Below are 26,978 nucleotides of genomic sequence, written 5' to 3'. Positions count from 1 at the left end.
TGATTATATTTAATCAATTTTTTTTCTCAAATTATAATGGATTTAACGAAAGGATTATTAAGAGATATTTGTAAATTATATTATGAATCTGATGATTATAATGTTTGTATTACGGTCGGTGGAGAAGATGAAGGTATCGAAACAGAAACTTTCAAGGCACATTCAGTAATACTTCGTTCAAGATCCAAATATTTTCAAAACGTACTTTCTAATAAGAATGATGAAGTAAAAAAAGATGGTGAATTCTTTTTATTAAAAAAACCAAACATTTATCCAGATGTATTTCGATTAATACTCAAGTAAGTATCGTATGCATAGTAGTACAGTATACGCCTCATCTAAAGATTTGTATTAAATCATCTCTATCCAAAAAAAAAAAGATATATTTATACCGGGACTTGTAATTTAAAGGAACCAGATATGCAAGATATGTATGTACCATTGTTATTAGCGGCCGGCGAATTGTCTCTTTTAGATTTAGTGAAATATATTCAACTACACATCATAGCCAACGAACAATCATGGTTACACGAGAATATTATTCACGTATTTCACATTGTCACTCACTCCACAACATTTTCATTACTAGCCAATCATTGTAGTGAATTAATTTGCGAGATTCCTTCATTATTATTCAATACTCCATCTTTTACAAGATTGGAAAAACTTTCACTGTTAACGATAATTAAACGAGATAATTTATGTTTAGATGAAATTGATATATGGAATTATTTATTACATTGGGCGATTAATCAATACCCTTTACTTAATTCCTGTACTGATATTTCTGATGCTTCTTCATGGACGAAAAAAGATTTTATTGAACTGGAAAATATATTAAAAGATTTTCTTCCTTTTATCAGATTTTTTCAAATACCTGGCGATCAATTATATGAATTTGTATGGCCATTCAAGAAGATTTTACCCAAACAACTTAAATCTCAATTAATTAAATTTCACATGATACCAAATTCAGAATTACCATCATGTGATAGTAATTTTAATTTATCATTACGTGTTCCAAAATATAAGATTGATTCTTTATACATTTCAGCAAGGCATGCTGGTATATTGAGATCGTGGATGAATAAAGGTTCTAAGAGCGAGATAAAGAAGAAGGATGTAGTTGAGTTTAAATTATTATTGAGAGGGAGCAAAGATGGTATGGACGTAAAAACATTTCATAAGTTATGTGATAACAAGGGTCCTACTCTAGTATTGATTAAAATACTTGAAAATAATCATGATGATGGAGATGAATCAAATGATAATAGTAATCATATTATTAATAAAAGACATACTATTGGAGATGTTTCTGAAAATTTGAAAAATAATAAAAGTGATAACTTTAAGGTTAGGAGATTTAGTACTAGTAATATCATTAATAATACTACTATTACAAGTGGTGATACTTCTATTGTGATTGGAGGATACAATCCTTTAGATTGGAGTTCATCGGATACATATAAACAAACGAATGATTCATTTATATTCTCATTCACAAATCCACTTATATGTGACTCTAACGAATACATTCTAAGTAGAGTACAAAATTCTCAATACGCTATTCGTGATATGTCTTGCAAATATAATAATCTTGGTTTTGGTCATGATCTTTGGTGGTTTAGTGGTAGTTGTACTCAACAATATTACGGAAAACGAATCTTACCTATTACCTATGCTGGTACTTTTGTTATGGAAGACTATGAAGTATTTCAAGTAATTTATTCCAATGGGAAAAGTAAAGAAAATTTTGAAGAAGAAATTTTAGAAGAAAGTGAAAGTGTTAGTGGAGGCGAAGTGAAAGGTGAAATGAAAAGTGCTGCCAATGAATCGAATGTTTCTAATGAGAGAGATGGTAGTATATTAAATATAGGTAGTGATGATAAAAGCGATGATAGTTTTGGCGAGATCATTATATTATAGTAATATGCAGTAATATGCATGTATTTAACAATTTTAAATGTAATGAACTTTTTTAAATAAAATTATTATGATTTATGATTTAACACCTAATCATGAAATTAAAATATTTCAACATAAAACTGTTCCACCAAACCAATAATAAATGATATTCACGTTCAGTTGTTCAGCACACGTTATAAATATATAATCGTAAGTATCACTTAATTAGTTTCAATTCTTAAAATCTTTTTCCACTGTACAATACAAAAATATTTATCTTTAAATTTATATTTACTAGAATTTTTAGGTATTTGTTGTTTACTTAAATTCGTGAAAATACTTTAAAGTTTTGATGAGTCATTTTATAATTTTTATAATTTAGACTAATTTAATTAATTATTTTAATTATCATTTTGTACAAACTCAACTGATTATACTCATCAAATTATTTTTTATTATATGTTCACTTAGAATCTTGAATGAGCGAACTTTAATTGTGCTTTCATAAATAATTTAGAGAACTTTTTCACAGTAATATCTTCTTATAGCACCAATTCCAATCGGATTAATTTGATTGAATCTGGAATTTACTGCATATTTCGGGAATTCTACAGTATTTAGCGTTAAAATCTTCTTTAATTTTTATAGCATTACTATTAAAGAATTTGTTCATGAGGTGCGTTCGGTTAAAATAATTCTTTTTGTGATTTATTCAAGGTTAAGAATTTTGATCAAGGTGTAAATCATTAATAAAGATTCATTTTTCCTAAATTATTATAGCATTTTTAGAACGAAGGAATTTTCATAATGATTGGTAATTTCTTTATCCTTTATTTAATTATTGATTGTATTATTGTAAGGATTCGTTTATATTGAATAATGTGCTAAATGTTTTTATTGTTTAACAGCACTCTGGCACGTACAAATTTTGAATTATTGATGGGGACTAGTACAATATAAAAAAAAACGCTCATAGTCATCGATAAATAAAAGTTGTAAACACTTAGGTGAAATTCAAGCGAGATGAGAGATATTATAATATATCGATCATTGATTTTATTTAGATTTCTTAAGAAAGAATAATACAAGAGATATACAATACAAGAGATAGTAACAATATATAATGATTTCTACCCTAAGCCTTTGAGTATTTTTCAAGTGCATATTGCTCAAAGGATCTAATTTTTGGGTGTAATTTCTTAGCTATAGAAATATCTTTAACTTCATCATCTTTTCCAAATAGTCCGTATTCTAAAAACCATTTATGCTAATAAAAGAAAATGTTCTATTAATAAAAGAATGAGAAAGAAATTTTATTATACCATTTATTATTTTATTTACCATTTGTTTTAATTCATCATTGTCAATGCCTGGAAATTCTTTTACATCATCATCGGTCAAAGTTCTTAATTTATGAGTTTTTCCCGTAACTAAATTAAGAATAAAAATAATTGAGTTTGCCAATTTTCCTTTAAATAAATTTACAGTATTATATAATAATTTGTATTTACCTTTGGTTAATACATCAACCACATATTTTAAAGAAACATTATCGGCGGCAACAGGAACTTTTTTACCGTTCCATTTAGCTGGCCCTTCCTCAATAATTTTTGCAACAATCGGCTAGGAGAAAAAAAAATATTTTTTTAACCCCAAAGAATCTTTTTTAAACAACTCATTCAACTCATTATAAATATTATAAATAAACACGTACACCTGTGTCACTATCGACATCGATCATAGGAATTGTATCATTCTCTGTTATATAAGGAAAAACAAGTACAGCTTCATTATCCTTCTCGATAATAGGTGAGAAAACTCCTATGTTTTGGTAGTAGTAACTGAGATAGACAAATGTTGTATTTGGAATTCCTAATGATCTGATGTATCGTTCCACTCGATTTTTACCATGAAAGTGAACAATATCGGGATATTTTCCGTCAGATTCAATGATAGTGTCAGGAAGAGAACTATGTATGTAATAATATTTATGTGTAAATTTCGATATTGAAATAAAAAGTGCATGTAGAATTTATACATTATATTTACCTGTAGATTAACCAGTTAAGTCCTACTTCTTTAGCGGCATCGGCAATCAATTTACCTTGTCTTTCTTCTTCATCAGGTTTTGCACCAACGATTGTCTAAATTTACGTAAAATTATTAAAATTAATTTTCTTATGATAATGACTAATAACAAATTAAATGACTTACTGGATCCCAGAAATTAGTAACAATCCAAGCAATATCAGCACCGCTTAAAGCGTTAATAATTTCCTCCTTGTTAGAAGAGAAATCACATTTAACTATTTCATCAACTCCTTTAGCTTTTAATGCTTTTGCTTTATCGGAATTTGGGTTACGAGTTAATGCTCGAATTTTGTAATGTCCTGTAGCAAGAAGTGAATTAACAACGGATCCACCCTGAGCACCTAATTTTTGGAAGGGTTAGCAAGTTAGCGATTGAAAACGTTAAACCATATGATTTATTTACGATTGACGATTTACCAGTAGCTCCGCTAACAACGACTAAAGGTTTTTGAGACATTGTTAAGAAATAGAATATTTTGTACTTTTATTTTTACTTTTAATTTATTTTGCACTTTTTAATCAATTTCTTCCGTCCTATATTTATAAGTAATTTTTCTTATATTATTAATCAATTTAATTCTTCTAAACATTATTAGACTGAACTTGTTATTATTATTATTAATCGAAAAATATTAGAAAAGGATTAACCAAATTAACCAAATATTTAAACTTTTTTAGTATTTATACTTACAAAATTAAATAACTTATTTTAGAATAATAAGAATAAATGTAGATCCTAAAATTATTAGTCATCATTATAAGCACGCAATTCTTTAAACTTGTCGTTATATTTTCGAGATAAATAAAAGATCTAGATATAATATATAGTAAAAAATTTTTCCATTGACAGTTAGCATGACAGCATAAAATGCACGAATTGTGCAAATTTGATGAATTATGGCAAAATTTGATGAATTATAACCAATTAAAAATGAACCCGATTGAATTGTCTATTGATCTTTTTTTTAAGGTTTATTTGCCGAAAAATCTTTTTTGGGCCGAAATAATAATTAGAGCACTTTATTATTTGTTTGTTAGCTATGCCATTATCATTTCAATAATTATCATTATCCATTTCAATAATTATCATTATTTTTTCAATAATATGATTGGTGTAACATATGACGCAATAGTATCTCAGATAAGAAATGCTTATTTTTTGTATAATAAACGCCAGACCTTTCATCATCATTACGTATAAAAAGAGTATTTGTAATGGATGATATTATTGATTATTAATTATAAAATTTTTTTCCAATTTTTTCTTAAGCATCATTATAACAAAAAAAAAAAGTCAGTTTATTCGTTGATTTGCAAAATAGCGCAGCAAATTTTACATTTAATCTGATTTTCCATAAGTTTCAAGTATATATTGCTCGAAGGTTTTAATGTTTGGATGTAGCTTCTTAGCAATAGTAATATCTTGAAGTTCATTATCTTTTCCTATAGCTCCAAATTCTTTTTCATATTTAAACTACAAAATCAAATATTTTATTATTAAAAAGAATGAGAAAGAATTCATTATATTTATTTGTTTATTTACCATTTGTTTGAGTGATTTGTTGTTTAAAGTTGGAAAATCTTTGGCGATATCTTCATCGTTAAGAGTTCTTACTTTATGAGTTTTTCCGGTAACTAGATTAAGAAAAATAATTATCATTATAAATTTTTAAAAATTTAAAATATTAATAAAAATATTTGTGTTTTACCTTTGGTCAATACATCAGTAATCTGTTTAATAGTAACATTCTCACTAGCAATAGGAACTTTTTTACCATTCCATTTAGTAGGCCCTTCTTCAATTATTTTTGCAATAATTGGCTAGAAAAAAAAATTTTTTAAGATTGATCCTTCTTTTTTAACAATAAATAAATAATATAAATAAATAAATAATAATACGCACACCAGTATCCCTGACATCGATCAAAAGAAGCTGATCATTTTCTTCGAAATAAGGAATAACAAGATCAATCTCACCATTTTCATTCGAAATAAGGGGTAAGAAAAAAGTTCCAATATTTTGGCTATAGAAACTGAGATACGCAAAAGTCACGTTTGGAATTCCTAATTTCCTGATGTATTGTTCTACATGATTTTTACCGGTAAAATGGGTGACATCGGGATATTTTCCACCAGATTCAGTAGTAGAATCAGGAAGAGAACTAGTAGAATTATTATATTTAGGATAATTTGACGAAGGTACGTGTAGTAATTATACAGTATATTTACCTGTATATTAACCAGTTGAGTCCTTTTTCTTTAGCGATATCTGCAATCATTTTACCTTGTCTTTCTTCTTCACCAGGATCTTTACCAATGATTGACTAAATTTTCATAACATTATTTTAATATTGCCAAATAATACTAAATGTATACGTACATATTATACTTACAGGATCCAAGAAATTAGTAACAATCCAAGCAATATCAGCACCGCTTAAGGCATTCTCAACTTCTTCCCTAACAGATAAATCGCATTTAAATACTTCAGCTCCTTTGGATTCCAACGCTTTTGCTTTGTCGGAATTTGGGTTACGAGTTAATGCTCGAATTTTGTAAAGTCCTGTAGCAAGAAGTGAATTAACAACGGATCCACCTTGAGCACCTGATTCGGAAGGGTTGAGGTTAAACACTAATTTTACGTAATATACAATCAACGTCGTGAACACTGACCAGTAGCTCCGCTTACAATAATTAAAGGTTTTTGGGACATTGTTTTTTTAGAATAAATTATTTTCGTTATATGTCGTATTTAAATTCTTTAATTAATAATATTAGTAATCATAAATGAATTAATTATGGTAAGATCTTACTTTAAGTAATGTCATTTTCGCAGATCATTTCTCAGGTTAGGAAGGTTGAATAGAATATATATGGCAAAAATTTCTGGTGGCCGGATTTCATTGTCCGGAAACATTACTAAAATGTCTGGTGGGCTTATCATCATCGGTTACGATCGATACATACGACAAAATATAAAAAAAAAATATCATAAAAAAGTATCATAACGAAATCTTAAAAATCATCTAGAAAATAATAATAATAATAATTTTTTTCAAAAAAATAACTGACGCGATAACATTTTTTTTACGACTTAAGTAAACTTATGCAACGTATATCCTAAAAATTTTAAATAAATGTAATTAATACTAAATTACCAAATAATATACATTTTTGGCTATAATTTAATTGTACATATATTTGAACAAATAAATTTATTCATTACATTTGTAATATATAATAAAAAAATATGGTCGTTATATATACAGTATATATAAAAGAACAGATTATATTACCAATAATAAATGAAAGAGTTGATTGAAATTTTCTAATTTAAATTTTAACCAGATTACAAGCTAACTTAAATCATTATTATGACTTATCATATACTGGTGGCCAAGAAAGCCATTGATCGGCCAAGGCCCAATAGCCGAAATTTGATAGCCAAATTTGATTGTCATTTTGACACGGCCAAGAACTGTTTTAGCCACCAAACTAGCCAACTCGCCAAGCATGTCATTGGTCATTTAGAATATAAATTTTCTTTCTTAAATAAAAAATACTTGCTTTATTTAGTAATAAAATGCCACGTAACTTTTGAGAAATTAAGTTATATATTAACAAGTGAATTATATATTTAGCCGGAAAATACATTAAAATTTGACTGTTTGATTGCCCCTATCTTTCGAATTGAGAAATTGTATGGACATGTCACATGTTGTGTTTACACTCGCAAATTTATTGGCCGACTTTGGAAAAATTTATTTAAATTTCAAATAATACAATAAACAATACAATAGATAATAAAAATGGCTAAATAACAAAATAATTGATAATACAATAGAATTGATAATATAATTGATGATACAACATTTGTTAATTTAAGCTTTACCAAAAGTTTCAACTGCATATTGCTCGAATGTTTTAATTTTTGGATGTAGTTTCTTAGCAACCGAGATATCTTTAAGTTCTTCGTCTGGTCCAAAGGAATAGTATTCTTTAAACCATTTGAACTATAAATTAAATATTTTATTAATAAAAGAATTAGAAAGAATTTAACGTATATTTATCTGTTTATTTACCATTTCTTTGAATGATGGGATGTCAAGGAATGGAAAATCTCTGGCGATATCTTCGTCGTTTATGGTTCTCAATTTATGAGTTTTTCCAGTAACTAGATTAATAATAAAGAGTTACTATTATTGTTTAAAATATATATATAAATATAATTATATTATTTACCTTTGGTCAATACATCAGTAATATGTTTAAAAGTAACATTTTCGGCGGCAACGGGAACTTTTCTACCGTTCCATTTAGCAGGTCCTTCCTCAATAACTTTCGCAACAATTGGCTAAAAGAAAAAAAACAATTATCTTTATAACATTGAACTGTCTTTTTAAAAATAATAATAATTAAGATTAATAAACACGTACACCAGCATCATTTACAACATCGACCAAAAGAATGCTATCATTTTCTTCCACATAAGGAATAACAATTTCAATTTCACCCTTATCATTCGGAATAAAAGGTACAATTTCAGTCGCAAAATTTTGGTTGTAGAAACAGACATAGATAAATGTCACGTTTGGAATCCCTAATTTCCTAATGTATTGTTCTACGCGATTTTTACCGTCAAATTCGATAATATTAGAGTATTTCCCACCAGATCCAGTAGTAGTATCAGGAAGGGAACTATATAATATATTTATTTAATATAAAATATTTCAAATTTCGATATATGCATAATATATTTACCTGTAGAATAACCAGTTAAGTCCTACTTCTTTAGCGACATCGGCGATCATTTTACCAATTCTTTCTTCTTCTTGAGGATTTTCACCGGAAATCGACTGAAGTTTACATAATTTATTAAATCTCTTATCATTATATATACATATATATATTTCTATATATTATATCACTTACTGGATCCAAGAAATTAGTAACAATCCAAGCAATATCAGCGCCGCTCAAGGCATTTTTAACATTTTCTTTAACAGATAAATCGCATTTGAATACTTCAGCTCCTTTGGATGCTAAAGCTTTCGCTTTATCCGAATCTGTTTTACGAGTTAATGCTCGAACTCTGTAAAGCCCTGTATCGAGAAGTGCATTGGCAACGGATCCGCCTTGAGAACCTGTAATGAGTTTAACGTGAGTATAAAAGTGAGTTCACGTAATACACATTTAGAGTATTTACCAGTAGCTCCGGCTACGACGATTAAAGGTTTTTGAGACATTATTAAAAAAAGTTGTTTTCAGTGGTTATGTTGTTGCCATTTTTCAAAAAATTTCGACCTATATATATAGGATACGTAAATTAAAATTTTACGCCATTTCTTGTATTATTAATTTTCCAAATCTTATTTTCTCAATGGTTTCTCCCGAAATATATCCATATTTGTTACAAAAATGCACAAAAACTTTTAAGTTTTCGTTCCCATGCTCAATTATTATTATTAATCAAAATAATTTTCACCTGATTTGATTTTATCAATCAATATTTTTTTGTCCTAATTCTATAATTTGTGTACAAAAATATGTACATATATATACGTTTCTTTCAAAAATTCCGTTTTTTATTTTTTATTTTTAATTATTAATCATTTTTCGCCCGGCATTTTGTATCTTTGTGTACAAAAATATGTACATATATGTGCGCGTTAATAAATTTTTTTCGTTCCCATAGTTCCCATATGACTATATTAAATTTTCAATTTTGTCGCTCAATTTCCCTAATTCCGTAATTTGTGTACAAAAAATTTTCCATATATATAAATTCTTATACGTGTTCATTTTTTTTCTACATTATTAATCAATTTTCTTGGCCTTATTTTCTCAATCATTTTTCCCTCAAGAATTTTCTATGCGTGTACAAAAAAATATATATACATATTGTAATCTTCACTTGTTCGATTATAATGTGATTGTTTATTTATTAGGTGGATAAATTAAGTAAAGATTAAGATCGTTATTTTTTTTTCAAAAAAAAAAATCTAGAACTTTTTTGATTACGCAAATTTCTTTCTTCCATCATTTTTTTTACTAATTGAATTGCAAACGTCAGCTTTCTTTGAAAGGTCGCTCGGTAAATTTTTACCGAGAGTTAAACAAACAAATGTGTGACATATTGTAAGAGATTCATTATATAAAAGCATACAGGTAACAGTATTATATATGGTTAACATGATTATATTGATCGAATTACGTATATTAACTTTATATTAACTTTATATTACAGTAAAGGAACGTAATCATGCAAACGTAATAACAAGGTACAATAAAATTTAAGTTCAATTATATTAACGCAATTATTTATTATAAAGAAAAGTAACATATGACACAAAAAATTGGATTCGTAAGCCTGTACGTGTAATTGAGAATTTAGAAAGAAGAAATTCCTGGAAGGAATAATCGAACATTTGCTCTAGAAATTTAGATCTTGAAAAACAATGAGAATCAATATTACGCAAGCTCCATCTATTGTCAATTGCTGCCTTAAATTGTCATCTTGTAGTAATAATTGATGCAGGGAAGTTCATTTTATTGATTGGAAAGGTAAGGGACTGATACACTAATTTAAATCGTACAACATGACATTCTGAAACTACAAAAAGTGCGATTCAATTCTAATTTTTTTAAAGATTAACAAATATAAAAAGTTCAAATATTAAAGTAATTCATTTATATCTAGTTCTCTTCAGTTAGCAATTGATGTACAAGAAAGAATACCTTTTACTTATTAGCATGTACTGTCCTATTCAATTACTCTTATAGGCGTATAAATAAATAATAATACAGTATAAATTATGTGAGCCTTTACATTACGTAATAGGAGTAATAATTATTCTAGCCGTCCGAATGTAATAATAATAATACTAAAAATAATTTTATAGATCTTTAAATATTATATTAATCAATCCCATTCTTTGGGGTGAAAATAAAAATAGTGAGCCATACTTATTATCTTCTCACTACCACGTTTAATAATAGAATTGTACCAAAAATAGCTTTAAATGATTTAAGTGATTGATTGATTGATTTTTATTTTGTAAAAATCATCTCATCTGCAGTATATTTTTATGGCATCTACAATATATTTTTATGTATTATTTTATATATTCATTATTCAGATCTTCCCGTTAATAAAAACATTTCACCGACATCATTTATCTTCCAAATTTCCTCACAAATTCTCTTTGACTGAATTTTACTTTTCATGAAAGTGTAGAGAGATAATCTATCTTTAATAAAACGCATACAGTATACACAAAAAAAATCTTTTTTTATATATTCATCTCTTATTTCGAAAAAGACTAGGGATATCAGTCATTTTAAACTCACAGGTTGAGAAGATTCGAAGGAATTGATATTCTGCTATCTAAAGACTTCTTCATGCATATTGTTCGCAAGTTTTTAACAATTGAAATATTTAAACTTTATTTATCCTTTCTCAAATGTTCAGATTCTTTAGCTTAATTAAAAAAAGAATGAATTTTTTATTAATAAAAGAACGAGAAGGTATTTATTACATTTACAGTATTTTTTTATTATTTGTTTGAATGATTCGCCGTTTTGAGATAGTAATTCCATAAGGTATACGTATACTAGTATTATTGTCAACATCAATCATAATAAGAATCTGATCATTTATGAATAATAGGTACTTGAGTTCAAAACTATGTTATTTTCTAATGTTATAAAGTAATTGTTCTATACAATTTTCGCCAGATAATTCGATATCAAGTTATTCCATATGATTTAGTAGTAGAATCGGAGAGGGAGCTTCTGTGTAAGGTTTTATTTAGATGTAGGAATTTTCGAATTCATCATCAGATCTGCAGATCAGCTCGTAACGTGGAACTGAATGATTTAAATGTGGTTTATCTGTCAAGGAAAATATTATGAATCTTTAAGCGGTGATGATATTGCCTTGACTGCATTATTTCTAAGTAAAAATTTATATTTTAACTTCAATATATAATTTATGCAAATTTATTTGGTTATTATTGATAAAGAACCCAATGAAGAAAGAAGGTTAAGTAAAATAACTGCTGATGTCGTTAATAAGGGAGCATTAACTCGTTAACTGATTGATTAATGACTGTAACGTCCAGTTGGTAACGGATCCTAATTCGGGCTAACGTTATCGTTCGAAACGTATCTCATATACTGTAGCTCCGCTTGATCTTAAAATTTTCTTATCGGATCTGCATTTGTTTAATTATGATGCATGTTTGAAGTGTCACGAAAAGTGTATCTAGAAACTTTCCATAGAGGTGATTTGATTGACGCATTAATTTAAACCTTAAATCACATGATTTTATTTACCGATCGGAATAAACGAATAATAGCTTTATTCTATGATAGAAAATAAGAAATTTGATGGACGCGTGTCGTTTCTCTAAAATCATTAAGGAAGAAGAATATGGTAAAGTCTTCGAAACGGTCATCGAAAAATGATAGCAAAGAAGGTTCTGCTAAGAGAGAATCCACCTCAGAATCCTAAGAACTAGACGATCGTAAAGGTAGTTTCGGTGACAAGAATAAAATTCTGACGAAAGTTTTAAAATTTGACAATGAAATAGTTGTTATAAGAAGCTAAGAGCCATACGAAGGATCCAACTCAGAATCCTAAGAAACTAGGCGATCATAAAGGTAAAAATGGTTTCGGTGGCAAGAATAAAATTCTGACGAAAGTTTTAAAATTTGACAATGAAATAGTTATAAGAAGCTAAGAGCAATACGAAGAATCCACCTCAGAATCCTAAGAAACTAGGCGATCATAAAGGTAAAGATGATTTCAATAACAAGAATAAATTTTCTGACGAAAGTTTTAAAATTTGACAATGAAATAGTTGTTATAAGTAGTAGTATTTCTGAAAGATTTTTATAGGTTAAGGTTAATAAAATTTGTCAGTAAGTTAGCATATTGAAGAAAAGTATAATAAAAAGCTCTTTTTTAATGTTATTTAAAAAAAAAAAAGTAAATACAAAGAAGTTAATATCACTTTGACTAGTATCAGATAATTTTTTTTCTTTCTGATATTTACTTTTTCTTGAAGAATTTTTTTAGGTATATTTCCCTTCCTTCGTTGTTGTTTTTCCTTATGCTAGTAATTGCTATTGTTGGACCTTTGGGTCGGTGTCAAGTTCTTTAGTTAGGTATTTATTATTTAGTTTACTTGGCTCCTAGAGTGTGACGGACTATCATCATCGAATATTTTACTTTATCGTATAGATTATTGCACTATTCCTAGATTTATCTTTGAATCTTCCTTTGAATTTTAATTTGAATTATTTATCTTTATTTTTATCATATTTATTTTATTTTATTTATTTTTATTGACTAAACGAAATAGTACAGTGTCAGAAGGTACAACACATTCAATTCCATCCACGACTTAACTGCCTACTGCTTACAACAAAAACTACAGAAGTTTAAAAATAAAAATATAATATTTCATGGACCAAGTCACATCGATAGACAGTTCATACCTATTCACTTGGAACGATGTTAAATCAACACTATCTCAAGGATCGCCGCCATTTTCCTACCCGCAGTTTCAAACCAGTCAATCAATTGACGTTCGGGTTACAAATTCAATTACAACATTAAAACGATAACAACACCTCACTCCACTCAAACGAACGCATACTATTATCCCTTGTCCAGTACGCAACCTACTGTACGACATCATATTACAACATAGACCTTCAGTTAGATTTAATCATAGGTTACTCCTTCTTAATTACAAATTTACGATTGATATTGGAAACGATAAGTTTATTAAATTTGACTTTTTAGTCCGAGCCTTGGAAACAGTATGTACTACATAAATATGATCACCCCGTATCTGGTAACGTAAATTTATCTTGTAATTATTTCGCTCCTCCGGCCTTTTTAAATGAAGAAACAAGAATTGGAAATAGCCTGTAGAATTCACTGATTACGGCAGTAAATAATTCTGTATCCGTGAGTAAAGATGTAAAGATATATGCTGGAATTTTTTTTTTAAAAAAAAAGGGTAAGTATTTAATACCGGTTTATTACACACAAAATTTTTCTTTTTTAGAAGTAGTTCTTGCGGGAGGGGCTTTTTCTTGAAAGTAACCGTTAAGAAACGATATTAACTTCATTTTTTTATCTTTTAGATATTTGGCTGTAAAATTACGGCCTTACGGCGTTTACGATTTTGGCATTTATTACGGCCGGCACGTGCCGTAACGGTAAAAATAATTCCGACGATATCATTACAAACAAAAGAAACCTTATCACGCAGAAAAATTCAAAGTTAATAAACACAATAATAATTCTTCTCAGAAACCGATCAAAACAGTTTTCTTGCGAAATCACTAAGTCTTTCGGACAATCCTTTGACTCGATTAAATGGGCTTCATCAAACATCCTCCTGGAAATTCATACATTCAGTACAGATAGAATTTACGGTTTACTTAGTACATCTTATGTACTCTTCAAGTTTAAAAATAATAAAATTATTTAAAATTTAAGATATAATTTTTTACATTTTTAAAGTAATTTAAAAGCTGAAATTACTGTAAAATCTCAGCGATAATATTGTTCATAAACTATGTAATAATAAAGCTTTATTAAAATATTAAAATTTATTGAATATGAAAAGTTATTGTGACAATTTAAACAATTAACAATAAATGATATGTTTCTTTTCTCAAATATATAAAATTTTCAAATTATTGCACATTGACATGCAAAATGTCTCACTTTTTATTTTATGCTTTTCCGTAAGTTTCAAGTGCATATTGCTCGAAGGTTTTAATGTTTGGAAGTAGTTTCTTGGCAATAGAAATATCTTTAACTTCATTGTCCATTCCAAAAAGCCCAAACTCTTTTTCAAATTTGAACTACAAGACAAAAAAGAATGAATATTTTATTAATAAAGAACGAGGAAGAATTCACACCATTTTTTTTTTTGTTTACCATTTGTTTTATTTGTTCATTGTTATTATTTGGGATTTTTTCGGCGACACCTTCGTCATCCAGAGTTTTTATCTTATATGTTTTTCCCGTAACTAGATTAGAAAATAATTTGAGCTTGCTAATTCTCTTTAAATAATATTTATAAATTATTTATATGATTTACCTTTGGTCAATACGTCGGCAATGTGTTTCATAGTAACATATTCGGCAGCAACAGGAACTTTTTTACCGTTCCATTTAGTTAGTCCTTCCTCAATAATTTTCGCAATGATAGGCTAGGAAAAAAAAAAAATTTTAAGATCGATTCTTTTTTAAAAAAAATTTAAGATCAATAAATAAATAAACACATACACCAGTATCGCTGTCGACATCGATCACGGGAAGCTGATCATTTTCTTCCAAATAAGGGAGAGCAATTTCAATTTCGCCATTCTCGTTCGGAATCAAAGGTATATGAGTTCCCAAGTTTTGATTATAGAAGCCAAGATAGACAAATGTTGAATTGATTCCTAATGTTCTAATGTATTGTTCAACGTGATTTTTACCAGCAAATTGGATAACGTCAGGATATTTTCCACCAGAATCAGCAGTACTATCGGGGAGAGAACTATCATAATACTTAAATATATTGCTTTTCGAATTTAATAAGAAATAAAAGATCATAAAGTATTATGTTTACCTGTAAATTAACCAGTTTACTCCTTCTTCTTTAGCGATATCAGCAAATAATTTACCTAGTCTTTCTTCTTCACCAAGACCCGTATCAAGTAATGACTAATTTTTAAATGTTCCATTATAAATTATTAACTTGATACGAAAATAATATAAACACATATTTATTAAACATATTCTTATTACTTTATCAAAGAAACTAGTAACCAACCAAGCGATATCAGCACCGCTTAAAGCACTCTTAATATCTTCTTTAACGGTTATATCAAATTTAACTACCTCGGCTCCTTTAGATGCCAATGCTTTCGCTTTATCTGAATTCGTGTTACGAGTTAATGCCCGAACTTTGTAACGTCCCGTATCGAGGAGTGAATTAGCAATAGATCCACCTTGAGCACCTAAATTTAAAGATTAACGTTAGTCGATCGAAACATTGAGCCCACATGATTTATTACTCATAAAGTCATCTACCAGTAGCTCCGCTAACGACGACTAAAGGTTTTTGAACCATTCTTGAAAAGGATTATTTTTTAAGTAGATGATATTTCGCCCCCTATTTATAATTTTTTGTTATTATTATTATTAATCAATTTATTGTATACAAATAGATTAGATTCTCTATGAAAATAAGCTACCTGTATTTGTCTAGTCATGTGGAAGATTTGATGATAAGTTTTACGCCTTTACCATATTGTTAATTTGTAATCAAATATACTGTATTATCCCCTGATCGACGCGATTATGCAAATAAAAGTTTATCCGTTCTATGGTAGATTTGCAGTAGAGTAGAAATTAATAATCATTTTTATTTACAGACTAGTAATTCTGAAGCTTTTTACACATTTTTTAAATAGAAAAACAAAAAAAACCAAGCGAAAGAAAAAATATAAATACAGATGCCGAAATTCTAGAGTCTCGAAATTTTTATGTGTAAATTATTATTTGTTCATTTAGACTTTATCCGAAACCATTGTCAAAATAAGCGATTAATTTTGTGGAACGTCTTAATAATTATGCGGATTTGCGTAATCCATCTGAATATATTAACTGTTAATGGAAACCCCAGTTCTCTAATAAATTGACTGTTCGGCTGACAAATCCTCCAATAGTAGTTAATATATGACTTAAAAGACCTGGCCAGCATTGAAAACTAGTTGATTAAATAATAGTTTCCAGACCGCTGACCCGCCTGACCGCATCAGCAACCAATTTATCTAAGGGTACAAATTTGTGATCAGTCAGAACGATCCCGTTTTTCACAAAAAAGGTACACGTACATTAAAATTCCCTTAGCGAATACACGCCTTTTCGTCGTCTTATTAAACGAACAATGGCTATTTATTATGACGGAATTGTCAATCGACATTTTTTTTTTCTGTAAAATATTTAACATTTATTGAAAGCACAATCAGTAATTTAAGAATAGAATTCTTTTTTCTCAAACACTTGAATTTATTTTATTAATCTTTATTTCGTAACCAATTATTAACTGGAAGAAAGTTACCAACTTTAATCTTTCTTGAAATTCTTTACCGTACATATATTTATTATACATATGATAATTATCTGTTTATAAATGCTTATTGGTGTAATCAGGTACTAATAATTTTATTTCCGGTAAAAGAATATAAACTAACAATAAAAGGAAGTTCTATTTATAATATATTTAACATTTTTATTTTGCTTTTCCGAAAGTTTCAAGTGCATATTGCTCAAAGGTTTTAATGTTTGGATGAAGTTTCTTGGTAATAGAAATATCTCGAAGTTCACCACTCTTTCCAAAAACTCCAAATTCTTTAATAAATTTAAACTATAAAACAAAAAAAAATTAATATTTTATTTTTAAAAAAAAAGAAAACGAAAAAATTTTTCATTGTTTTTTTTACCATTTGCTTCATTTGTTCATTGTTTACATATGCATCTAATTTTGCGATATCATCATCGCCCATAGTTTTTAATTTATGTTTTTTTCCGGTAACTATATTAAAAAAACAAATAATTGAGCCTGTCTATTTTCTTTACAGTATTTATGTTTAGTTATTTACCTTTGGTCAATATATCAACGATTTGTTTCATGGTAAGGAACTCAGCAGCAACAGGAACTCTTTTACCGTTCCATTTATCTGGGCCTTCCTCAATAATTTTTGCAACAATAGGCTAGAAAAAAATATAATTTTAACTAAAGTTGAAGTATATTAAGTTCAATTAATAAACACGTACTCCAGTATCGCCATCGACATCGATCATGGGAAGCTGATCATTTTCTTCAAGATAAGAAATAGCAAGTTCAACTTCATCATTTTCATTCGGAATCAAAATCGTATTAGCTCCAATATTTTGGTTGTAAAAGCCAAGATAGGCAAATGTCATATTCGGAATTCCTGATGTTCTAATGTATTGTTCTACATGACTTTTACCAGTAAATTGGATAACATTCAACAGTAGAATCAACAATAGAACTGTGAAACATTTTTTGTTAAGATATAAAACTTTCAAATTTTTACACAGAAACAAAGAATTTAGAAAGTTATTTATTCACCTATAGATTAACCAATTAACACCTTCCTCCTTAGCGATATCGGAAATCATTTTACCTTGCCTTTCTTCTTCATTAACATCTTTACCATAAATTGACTAAATTAAACATAAGTATTATTAGAAAATTTATCATTATAATATATATCATATAATATTTTAATTATTATTTACTGGATCCCAGAAATTAGTAACAATCCAAGCAATATCAGCACCACTCAAAGCATTCTTAACATCCTCCCTGATAGATAAATTACATTTAAATACTTCAGCTCCCTTAGATGCCAATGCTTTCGCTTTATCTGAATCCGGGTTACGAGTTAATGCTCGAACTCTGTAATTTCCCGTAGCCAGAAGTGAGTTAGCAACGGATCCACCTTGAGCACCTTTAATTGTTAATTGATCGTAATGTTTAATTTACGTTCGATATAAATAAACATTCACCAGTTGCTCCGCTTACAACTATTAAAGGTTTTTGAGACATTATTCAAAAGTGTTCAAAAGATTCTCTTTGTTATCTTGATTTTAAAAAGGATGATTTTCGACTGTATTTATGTATTTTTCCTTATATATTTATATTAATCAAATTTGTTTTTTCTCGAACATTTTTTAGAACATATAGCAATTTATAAATATAGCAAAAATGATCGCTATAAAAGTAGGCTACTTCAGCCACATGAAAAATTAGTAATAAGTTTCCATATTGCAATGGAATAGCAAATTGACGACATTTTTATTAATCTTAAGAAAAGCTTAAACTTTAAACCTGACGTTAAACCTTAAATATTAGTGACGTCAACAGATTATTAATACATCATTGTGGTAATGAGTATATAGAGTCGATCAGTTCGAATCACGATCATCAAATTTTTTCTTTTTATAGTGAGCTAATGGGAAAATTTGTGTATGAAAATTTATATAATTTTGGAATTATAAATGGTTAACCACCAACGTGTCCAACTTCAAATAAAGAACCGTTAATAGCTCGCCACACCTAATTCCCAAAGTCATATAAGCCAATTTTGATTTGTAATCTTATTGATAATTCTAAATGTGAACTGCTATACAAGGATACTCTATAATTTAATAAACTTATAGAAATTCTTGCCAGTATAAACTCTTGACGCTACAATCCCTAATAATAATGCAAAATATTAAATACAAATTCTGAAATCTATGTTCTGCTACATGTTATATAGGAACGAGACATCTTCAACAGGGACTAACCTATTTGATAGACTTTGTCAATATTTTGCCTTATTCTTCAACAAATTAAGAGCGTACGATTTTTGATAAAAAGTATATTATGATACATTTGCCACCAAACGGTGGGATACGTTATTGACTTTAGATCGTAATATGTACAGTATCTCTGCTTCTAGATTTAACAAGGATGCGTTCCTATATTACTACTTTCAAACTGGACGTTTAACATATTTTTTTATAAGGCAATCCATCACAGCCCCGCAAGTAATTGAAATTCATAACAATTATTACCTTGAATCTTCTTTTTGATGCAATGATTAATGAATTTGGGTTCTTAATTTGGTACTAAAACGATATTACGCAAGATCTTGAATAATAAAGGAAAAATCTCATAGTAAAAATATGAAGTTTCCATATATTATAATCATTCGTTGTTCCAATTAATTATTTCTGTAATTTGAAGTTTTATTCAATGTGTTATAATATGATCCCATCTTTATGCATAACTTATCTTAATAAAAAATAGACAATGTATTTCATTATCAATAGATGTAAAATGACTAAAATCCGTAGCGTTAAAAAAAGTTTTAGTTTTTCACGAAAAGTTGTTATTTAGTAATTTACTGTCTTAAATGCCAGTATGTGATGAAAAAGAGAGTCCTCCCCACATTGTGGCAATACACTCATATGAGTTGATACATTTAAAGGTAAATCTTGTATTGCAGGTTCTCTGTTAATTATTGTAGTGATCCAAAGAACTAAAATACTATATAACGTGTTGCAGAATTTGGTTTCGATCATATAATTACCATCAGGGTTAACTGAAGTAATCTTTTTAGATTGTTATGGCCATATTTTTCTGAGATAATGAAAATCTTTTGCCACTTGTAAATTCTCCTAAAGGAGCGCATAAATACTTGTTTAAAGGAAGATTATGTGGGATGGTTTGTATATAAGGGGATTAAGTACTTGATATATCTCATGTGTATAATGTACTGTATCTTTGTACACATTTTCTTCCAGATATTTACATTATTAGTGCTTGAACTTTGAAGAAATGTAAGAATCATTAATATGATTAAAAGTAGCGTTAATGAATAATTAGTATAAATAAACTACGAAGATTTAATTTTATTCTGCAATATGTATTATATATTTTGATTTATGTCAAACTAATAAATATTCCTTTGAAATATTTTCTTGGCGGTAAAAGTGATTAGCCTTCGACATGGAAGAAACCGATATGTGAAGTCATCTTATTCTTTGGGTAATGCTCAACCGAAAATACTGGATCACTATTGAAGCAAATGATTTTATACCTAAGATTTTATGAAATTTCATACTGTGGATCTTCGTTATCGGCATATCCTTTCATTAGATCATAGATGACAATCATTTTTGCTCATATTCGAAATTTCGAATATCTGCGTGTGCCGAATACGATTAAATTTATCAACATACCAGGTAATTAGACACTCCGTTATTCGATATTGAACGATTGTTGATATGCACTGCGTGGTACAATAACAGCCAATAATTCAACATCCACCTCCATATGTACCATATACAAAATTTATTGCTGACGAATTAGCTTTGTATTATTTTTAACTATAATGATTGAATCATTGATTATCATTACTAAATTTATTTATAAACCTGAATAAAACAAGTTGAACGATATATAAAAACGAATTTTCCTGATAAAAACAAAAATAAAAACGGATTATCCTGCAAAAAAAAAATGGTTACGCAATTTTTACCTTACTTGTCACAAGATTTGACAGAACTTAATAAAAAGAACTATGATTTTATAATTAAAGTTGGTAATAACGATAACGGAAAAGAATTTTGCGCACATTCGATTATTCTTGAAACAAGATCAACTTACTTTGAAGATGCTCTTTCTAATGGAAAGGCAAGAAAAGTGAATAACAATTTTATTTTGGATATTCCTGATATTTCCGTTAACTTGTTCAATATTTTAATTAGGTAATAAAAATTTAAATATGATATTATTAACATAATTAAATATTGAACAAAATTTATTTATTTATAATTTAGTTACATTTATGGTGGTACCATTAATATTGATCATAAAGAGGCTGCAGATATTTTGAACCTTTTAATGGTTGTGAAAAGCTCAAGCTTAAAGAATTGTACGATTATATTCAAGATTACCTTATCGAACATCGTCAAACTTGGCTCTTTCAAAATTTATTTTTAATTCAACAAGTCAGTTTTAAATACTCTGATTTCACCAAATTACAAAATTATTGGACAACAACTATTTGCGAGCAATCTGAAATTCTATTCAATGCTACCAATTTTACATCTGTAGGTAAAGAAGGATTATTGTCGATTTGTAAAAATAAAAATGGTGTATGGAAGAAAATGAATTGTGGGATCATATCATTCATTGGGGCAAAGCTCAAAAGACTGAATTACTAAAGAAATTAATAACTGGACAACAAATGATTTTAATATTCTAGAGAAAACTATAGATGATTTTATACCTAATGTTAGATTTTATGATATCTCATCCGATAATTTTTATCATAAAATCATGCCTTATAGTGTAATTCTTCCAAAAGATTTATATCAAGATCTTTCAATATACCATTTATTATCAAATTGGCAACCAAAATTTAATAATCTTAGACCAAGAGAAAACAATATAACTATTGATTCTAAACTGATAAATGACGAACAAGCAGAATTGATTTCTTCTTGAATTCAAGGAAATAATGAAAACAAAGTTATAAATAGATTCAAAAAATTTTATTATGAATTTCAATCGCTCATCCGTGGTAGCCGGAATATGAAGTTTTTAGTGTAATCAAAAAAAGAATAGTTTTTTTTTCGTCCAATCTGTATTAGGGTTAAATAGATTTTTATTAAATCTTCATTTGAAAAATTTGTTCATGTCTAAAATTTTTTTAAATTTGGATCTGATTGAGGCGTCAATTATATTAAAATTTCCGTATTACTTTTTGAATATAAATAATATAAATGATAATGATTACAATTAACGTTAAGGAATTTTACATATATTCAATGATTCAATTATACTTATTCGCTTTTACTTACTGTATTATGAAAGAAATTGTCTTTGCAAGTCCTTAATTAATATTTGAGTGACTCTCTTTCAATAGGAAAATCGGATAAAAAGTCAAAAATCATCATCAATCTTATTAAACTATAAAAAAAATGATTTTAGTAAAATATGAATAAGAAATCCTCATTAATCCCTTCTGCAATATTGCAATCGTTAACCGGACATTTTAAAGATATTATTTAAGACAACCCACAGTGAAAAATCCTTGTTAGTTACTGAAATGAGATATAAAGGTCGTTTATTTAAACCAAATTTTTGCTTTTTTTTATAACAAATTTTTTTGCGTTAGCGGAACTAGTTACGTAGAAATTCATACTTCATCGTACATATGTATAAAAAAAAAATGACGTGCGAACATTCGCAGAGACGAGTAATTTGTGTTGATAAGTTCTGTACTGAGCACCTTATATATCTATTATCGAAAATCTATTAACCAATCCTATCATGTGATCAAAATCAAAATTGAGTACTTCTGATCGGCTTATTGAACGGTCACCCTATTTTTCGTACAATAAAATATTTTTCTTTTTTAAAAAGCAATACCATAAAGGTATATTAAACTTTTTGAGGGCGCGTATTAAAACTTCACTAATCACTAGACACCAGACACGTTAAAAAAAAGTGATCAAAATGATACCACAATTTTGTTGTTCGGAAAGTTCGGGTCATTTGATCAGGTCACACAATTTCATCAGCCAATAATTATCAATTCAAACCCGATCAAAATCGGCCTATTGATATATATAATGAACTATCGTATAAACATTAAATATTGGTTACACAAAATCTGTAATAACTTTGACGTGTCAGTTGTGTCACTCGTGTCAGTCTGTTTGCACAAAAGATCTTTTTCTTCTTTTTCCGTTAAAAAATTTTAAAACAATTTTATTTATTTATTTATTTTATAGATAGCAAGGAGAATTACAATGAAAGTCACAAAACTATTCTATCGAATTAAAAGGAAAAACATTATAAACTTCATCCAAACCCAAGGGAAGGACCTAAGACTCTCGGGGCGGATCCTCACTAGAGAAAAAAGAAACTGACTAGCGTTCCGACCAAACCTAATCAGGACAACAAATTAGAAAAAGCGAACAGGAGAAAAAAAAGGGAGTTTCAGCTTAATCATATGTCCGTTAAAACAATTTTATTATTTTTCCGTTAAAAAATTTTATTTTATTAAAATGTATGAAGGTACGCGTGCTAATGTGCTAAAAGGGAGATTTTTGATAATCCCTTCGTTGAAGATTTTTGATACTCCCTTTTTGGAGGTTTTGATACTCCCTTCGTTGGAGGTTTTTGATACTCCCTTTGTTGGAGATTTTTTGATACTCCCTTCGTTGGAGATTTTTGATACTCCCTTCGTGGAGATTTTCGATACTCCCTTCGTGGAGATTTTTTGATACTCCCTTTGTTGGAGATTTTTTGATACTCCCTTCGTTGGAGATTTTTGATACTCCCTTCGTGGAGATTTTCGATACTCCCTTCATGGAGATTTTTTGATACTCCCTTCGTGGAGATTTTTTGATACTCCCTTCGTGGAGATTTTTGATACTTCCGAGATTTTGATACTCCCTTCGTGGAGATTTTTTGATTCTCCCTTCGTTGGAGATTTTGATACTCCCTTCGTGGAGATTTTTTGATTCTCCCTTCGTTGGAGATTTTGATACTCCCTTCGTGGAGATTTTTTGATACTCCCTTCGTGGAGATTTTTTGATACTCCCTTCGTTGGAGATTTTTAATACTCCCTTCGTGGAGATTTTCGATACTCCCTTCGTGGAGATTTTTGATACTTCCGAGATTTTGATACTCCCTTCGTTGGAGATTTTTTGATACTCCCTTCGTTGGAGATTTTTTGATACTCCCTTCGTGGAGATTTTCGATACTCCCTTCGTGGAGATTTTTTGATACTTCCGAGATTTTGATACTCCCTTCGTTGGAGATTTTTTGATACTCCCTTCGTTGGAGATTTTTTGATACTCCCTTCGTTGGAGATTTTTTGATACTCCCTTCGTGGAGATTTTCGATACTCCCTTCGTGGAGATTTTTGATACTTCCGAGATTTTGATACTCCCTTCGTTGGAGATTTTTTGATACTCCCTTCGTTGGAGATTTTTTGATACTCCCTTCGTGGAGATTTTTGATACTCCCTTCATGGAGATTTTTTGATACTTCCGAGATTTTGATACTCCCTTCGTGGAGATTTTTTGATACTCCCTTCGTTGGAGATTTTTTGATACTCCCTTCGTTGGAGATTTTTTGATACTCCCTTCGTGGAGATTTTCGATACTCCCTTCGTGGAGATTTTTGATACTTCCGAGATTTTGATACTCCCTTCGTGGAGATTTTTTGATACTCCCTTCGTGGAGATTTTTTGATACTCCCTTCGTGGAGATTTTCGATACTCCCTTCGTGGAGATTTTTGATACTTCCGAGATTTTGATACTCCCTTCGTGGAGATTTTTTGATACTCCCTTCGTGGAGATTTTTTGATACTCCCTTCGTGGAGATTTTTTGATACTCCCTTCGTGGAGATTTTCGATACTCCCTTCGTGGAGATTTTTGATACTTCCGAGATTTTGATACTCCCTTTGTGGAGATTTTTTGATACTCCCTTCGTGGAGATTTTTTAATACTCTCTTCGTGGAGATTTTCGATACTCCCTTCGTGGAGATTTTTGATACTCCCTTCGTGGAGATTTTCGATACTCCCTTCGTGGAGATTTTTGATACTTCCGAGATTTTGATACTCCCTTCGTGGAGATTTTTTGATACTCCCTTCGTGGAGATTTTCGATACTCCCTTCGTGGAGATTTTTGATACTCCCTTTGTTGGAGATTTTGATACTCTCTTCGTGGAGATTTTTGATACTCCTTTCATGGAGCTTTTTGATTTATTTATCTTAGTACCGTATCACCTGAAGATTTACGTAACCATTTTATTATATACAGTAAATTTTGCGTACTAACTACTAACATTTTCTTTTTTTTTTTCTTTTTTTTTTAAAAGTAGGCGTTGTAAGAATTCCGAAACCCATGGAAAAATGGTTAAGAAATGAGGGATTTGAGTTTTTGCACGTCGCAAAAAGATTACGTAAAAGGTAAATAAATTTAAAACTTTATTTAGATAAAATAAAATTGACCTTACAAAATTAACATTTTCAATAAATTAGTATCAGATTCATCCATCATTATATGAAAGAGAATTTATCAATAAAGTCAAAGAACAAGAGTTTAAAATCACCGTTGCTGAAGAAAAGTAAAGTATAATTAACATTGTTTTATCATTGTTGCGATTTTAAAAATTAAATTTTATTGACAGGGAGGCAATACGAAAAAAGTATGAAAAACATAAACATACGGAGTGTATACTTTTGGTATGGAAAGAAAAAAATACATTGGACTTAAACTAATACAAATATGATATCTACAACAAAATATATACTTTTATTTTTGGTAATGGGAAGCGAGGATAGTAATAAAAAAAATATAGGGAAGTATATGTAAGTTTAGTATCGAGAACAAGAAGTATACAATAATCGAAAGCGAGGGGGATGAAGTTAGAGAACAATCAAATATAATCATTCGACTAAAGATATCAACAAGAATTTTTTGAAGTTAGTGATTTATGGATCTAAGGTTGGTGAAAATTTCTGGCTTTTAACCCCGAAGGGTGATGTGATGTATCTATGTAGACAATAGTAATATTTATGTTATGTAGCTCCTAGGAACCCTTCGGAACGTTTCTTTGAATTATGGAGAAGGAAAGCGGATCACAGAAATCAATGACAAGTATTCGAATATAGAAGATGGTCATGTAATATATCTTTTTTTAGTTTCACTTTTATAATATTCAATAGTGTATCGGACGTAGAACAAATTTTGTATTAAAATTAAGAAAAATTTAATTCATAAAAATTTTTAATTTTTTTAAAATAATGAACGTCAATTCTACTGTAATTTTTGTTCATCAAATCTGTAGGGAATTCATAAAACGAAAATATTTAAAATATTTTATAAAAACATAAAATACTGATCCGTCATCGACTCTGATTCTTCATTCCCACGCTGCAAAATAACGACGAAAAGCTTTTCGGGTAATGTAAGGTTAATCTTAAATTTACCAAATGGTAAATTGTTCGTGATAAAAACGCCTTCGATTGAAGGAATCTCACCTTCAATTTTATAGTATTGTTTCAAAACTAAATAATTTGTTTCTAATCCAGGGAGTTGCAAGTATTATTTTAAATCTATTTCTAAAAAACACAATTTTCAACATCATATTCTCCTAACCCAAGAAGTTATTAGGAGTTATAATTTTTTAGAACAGTCCTATTGGAACGTTTTGACTTTCATAGGAAATACCATCTCGAACACGAGGCACACAAGAAAGTTAACGAAGAAGTATGTCAACAGCTTCCTAGCACGATTTCAGATAATGTCCTCAGAAAAAAACTGAAATGGCCAAATGGAGATGGAAGAGAGCAAAA

The 26,978-nt window shown here is 28.9% G+C and overlaps 9 protein-coding genes across 9 annotated transcripts; 3 read left to right on the top strand and 6 right to left on the bottom strand.

Annotated features, from left to right (window-relative positions):
- Window positions 1-36: 36 nt before the first annotated feature.
- OCT59_003200 (uncharacterized protein) lies at window positions 37-1,926 on the top strand (the record flags this gene model as incomplete). Its single annotated transcript, XM_066145458.1, has 3 exons — window positions 37-133; window positions 278-299; window positions 381-1,926. The coding sequence occupies 3 exons, from the start codon at window positions 37-39 to the stop codon at window positions 1,924-1,926; spliced, it is 1,665 nt and encodes a 554-aa protein (XP_065996181.1).
- A 985-nt stretch (window positions 1,927-2,911) lies between these two features.
- OCT59_003199 (uncharacterized protein) lies at window positions 2,912-4,505 on the bottom strand. Its single transcript, XM_025319134.2, has 7 exons — window positions 4,414-4,505; window positions 4,120-4,337; window positions 3,955-4,049; window positions 3,620-3,875; window positions 3,417-3,528; window positions 3,247-3,335; window positions 2,912-3,172 (listed from the first exon to the last, which is right to left on the bottom strand). The coding sequence occupies exons 1-7, from the start codon at window positions 4,451-4,453 to the stop codon at window positions 3,041-3,043; spliced, it is 942 nt and encodes a 313-aa protein (XP_025174465.1). The 5' UTR covers window positions 4,454-4,505; the 3' UTR covers window positions 2,912-3,040.
- Window positions 4,506-4,972: 467 nt separating this feature from the next.
- On the bottom strand, window positions 4,973-6,709 carry OCT59_003198 (uncharacterized protein; the record flags this gene model as incomplete). Its single annotated transcript, XM_025311160.2, has 7 exons — window positions 4,973-5,470; window positions 5,540-5,631; window positions 5,706-5,817; window positions 5,900-6,158; window positions 6,226-6,320; window positions 6,390-6,601; window positions 6,670-6,709. The coding sequence occupies 7 exons, from the start codon at window positions 6,707-6,709 to the stop codon at window positions 5,336-5,338; spliced, it is 945 nt and encodes a 314-aa protein (XP_025174463.1). The 3' UTR covers window positions 4,973-5,335.
- A 1,015-nt stretch (window positions 6,710-7,724) lies between these two features.
- OCT59_003197 (uncharacterized protein) lies at window positions 7,725-9,242 on the bottom strand (the record flags this gene model as incomplete). Its single annotated transcript, XM_025319132.2, has 7 exons — window positions 7,725-8,009; window positions 8,079-8,170; window positions 8,239-8,350; window positions 8,433-8,694; window positions 8,758-8,852; window positions 8,929-9,140; window positions 9,203-9,242. 7 exons carry the CDS (start codon window positions 9,240-9,242, stop codon window positions 7,878-7,880), a joined length of 945 nt encoding a protein of 314 aa, XP_025174462.1. The 3' UTR covers window positions 7,725-7,877.
- A 5,339-nt stretch (window positions 9,243-14,581) lies between these two features.
- On the bottom strand, window positions 14,582-16,145 carry OCT59_003196 (uncharacterized protein; the record flags this gene model as incomplete). The annotated part of the gene is made up of 7 exons (XM_025326770.2): window positions 14,582-14,886; window positions 14,963-15,054; window positions 15,126-15,237; window positions 15,314-15,569; window positions 15,642-15,736; window positions 15,821-16,032; window positions 16,106-16,145. 7 exons carry the CDS (start codon window positions 16,143-16,145, stop codon window positions 14,755-14,757), a joined length of 939 nt encoding a protein of 312 aa, XP_025174461.1. The 3' UTR covers window positions 14,582-14,754.
- A 1,164-nt stretch (window positions 16,146-17,309) lies between these two features.
- OCT59_003195 (uncharacterized protein) lies at window positions 17,310-18,653 on the bottom strand (the record flags this gene model as incomplete). Its single annotated transcript, XM_025311159.1, has 7 exons — window positions 17,310-17,444; window positions 17,521-17,612; window positions 17,680-17,791; window positions 17,855-18,044; window positions 18,174-18,268; window positions 18,344-18,555; window positions 18,614-18,653. The coding sequence occupies 7 exons, from the start codon at window positions 18,651-18,653 to the stop codon at window positions 17,310-17,312; spliced, it is 876 nt and encodes a 291-aa protein (XP_025174460.1).
- A 2,463-nt stretch (window positions 18,654-21,116) lies between these two features.
- OCT59_003194 (uncharacterized protein) lies at window positions 21,117-22,106 on the top strand (the record flags this gene model as incomplete). The annotated part of the gene is made up of 3 exons (XM_066145457.1): window positions 21,117-21,194; window positions 21,515-21,713; window positions 21,865-22,106. The coding sequence occupies 3 exons, from the start codon at window positions 21,117-21,119 to the stop codon at window positions 22,104-22,106; spliced, it is 519 nt and encodes a 172-aa protein (XP_065996180.1).
- A 1,587-nt stretch (window positions 22,107-23,693) lies between these two features.
- OCT59_003193 (uncharacterized protein) lies at window positions 23,694-25,467 on the bottom strand (the record flags this gene model as incomplete). The annotated part of the gene is made up of 2 exons (XM_066145456.1): window positions 23,694-25,315; window positions 25,407-25,467. 2 exons carry the CDS (start codon window positions 25,465-25,467, stop codon window positions 23,694-23,696), a joined length of 1,683 nt encoding a protein of 560 aa, XP_065996179.1.
- A 57-nt stretch (window positions 25,468-25,524) lies between these two features.
- On the top strand, window positions 25,525-26,524 carry OCT59_003192 (uncharacterized protein; the record flags this gene model as incomplete). Its single annotated transcript, XM_066145455.1, has 7 exons — window positions 25,525-25,589; window positions 25,662-25,747; window positions 25,811-25,865; window positions 25,956-25,963; window positions 26,111-26,127; window positions 26,210-26,305; window positions 26,471-26,524. The coding sequence occupies 7 exons, from the start codon at window positions 25,525-25,527 to the stop codon at window positions 26,522-26,524; spliced, it is 381 nt and encodes a 126-aa protein (XP_065996178.1).
- Between the last annotated feature and the right edge of the window lie 454 nt (window positions 26,525-26,978).

Source organism: Rhizophagus irregularis, chromosome 11, assembly GCF_026210795.1.
Source record: "Rhizophagus irregularis chromosome 11, complete sequence".
NCBI classification, from domain to species: domain Eukaryota; kingdom Fungi; phylum Glomeromycota; class Glomeromycetes; order Glomerales; family Glomeraceae; genus Rhizophagus; species Rhizophagus irregularis.
Note: the sequence above shows the minus strand (reverse complement) of the source record. Positions and strands in the feature narration are given on the sequence as shown.

Bases quoted from the DNA above. Each gene is read 5' to 3' on its own strand.
- OCT59_003199 (XM_025319134.2), bottom strand. From the start codon at position 4,453: ATGTCTCAAAAACCTTTAGTCGTTGTTAGCGGAGCTACTG. The intron at 3,876-3,954 runs GTAAATATAATG...TTACATACATAG, and splicing joins CTTAACTGGTTAATCTACAG to TTCTCTTCCTGACACTATCA. The intron at 3,173-3,246 runs GTAAATAAAATA...TTCTTTTATTAG, and splicing joins ATGATGAATTAAAACAAATG to CATAAATGGTTTTTAGAATA.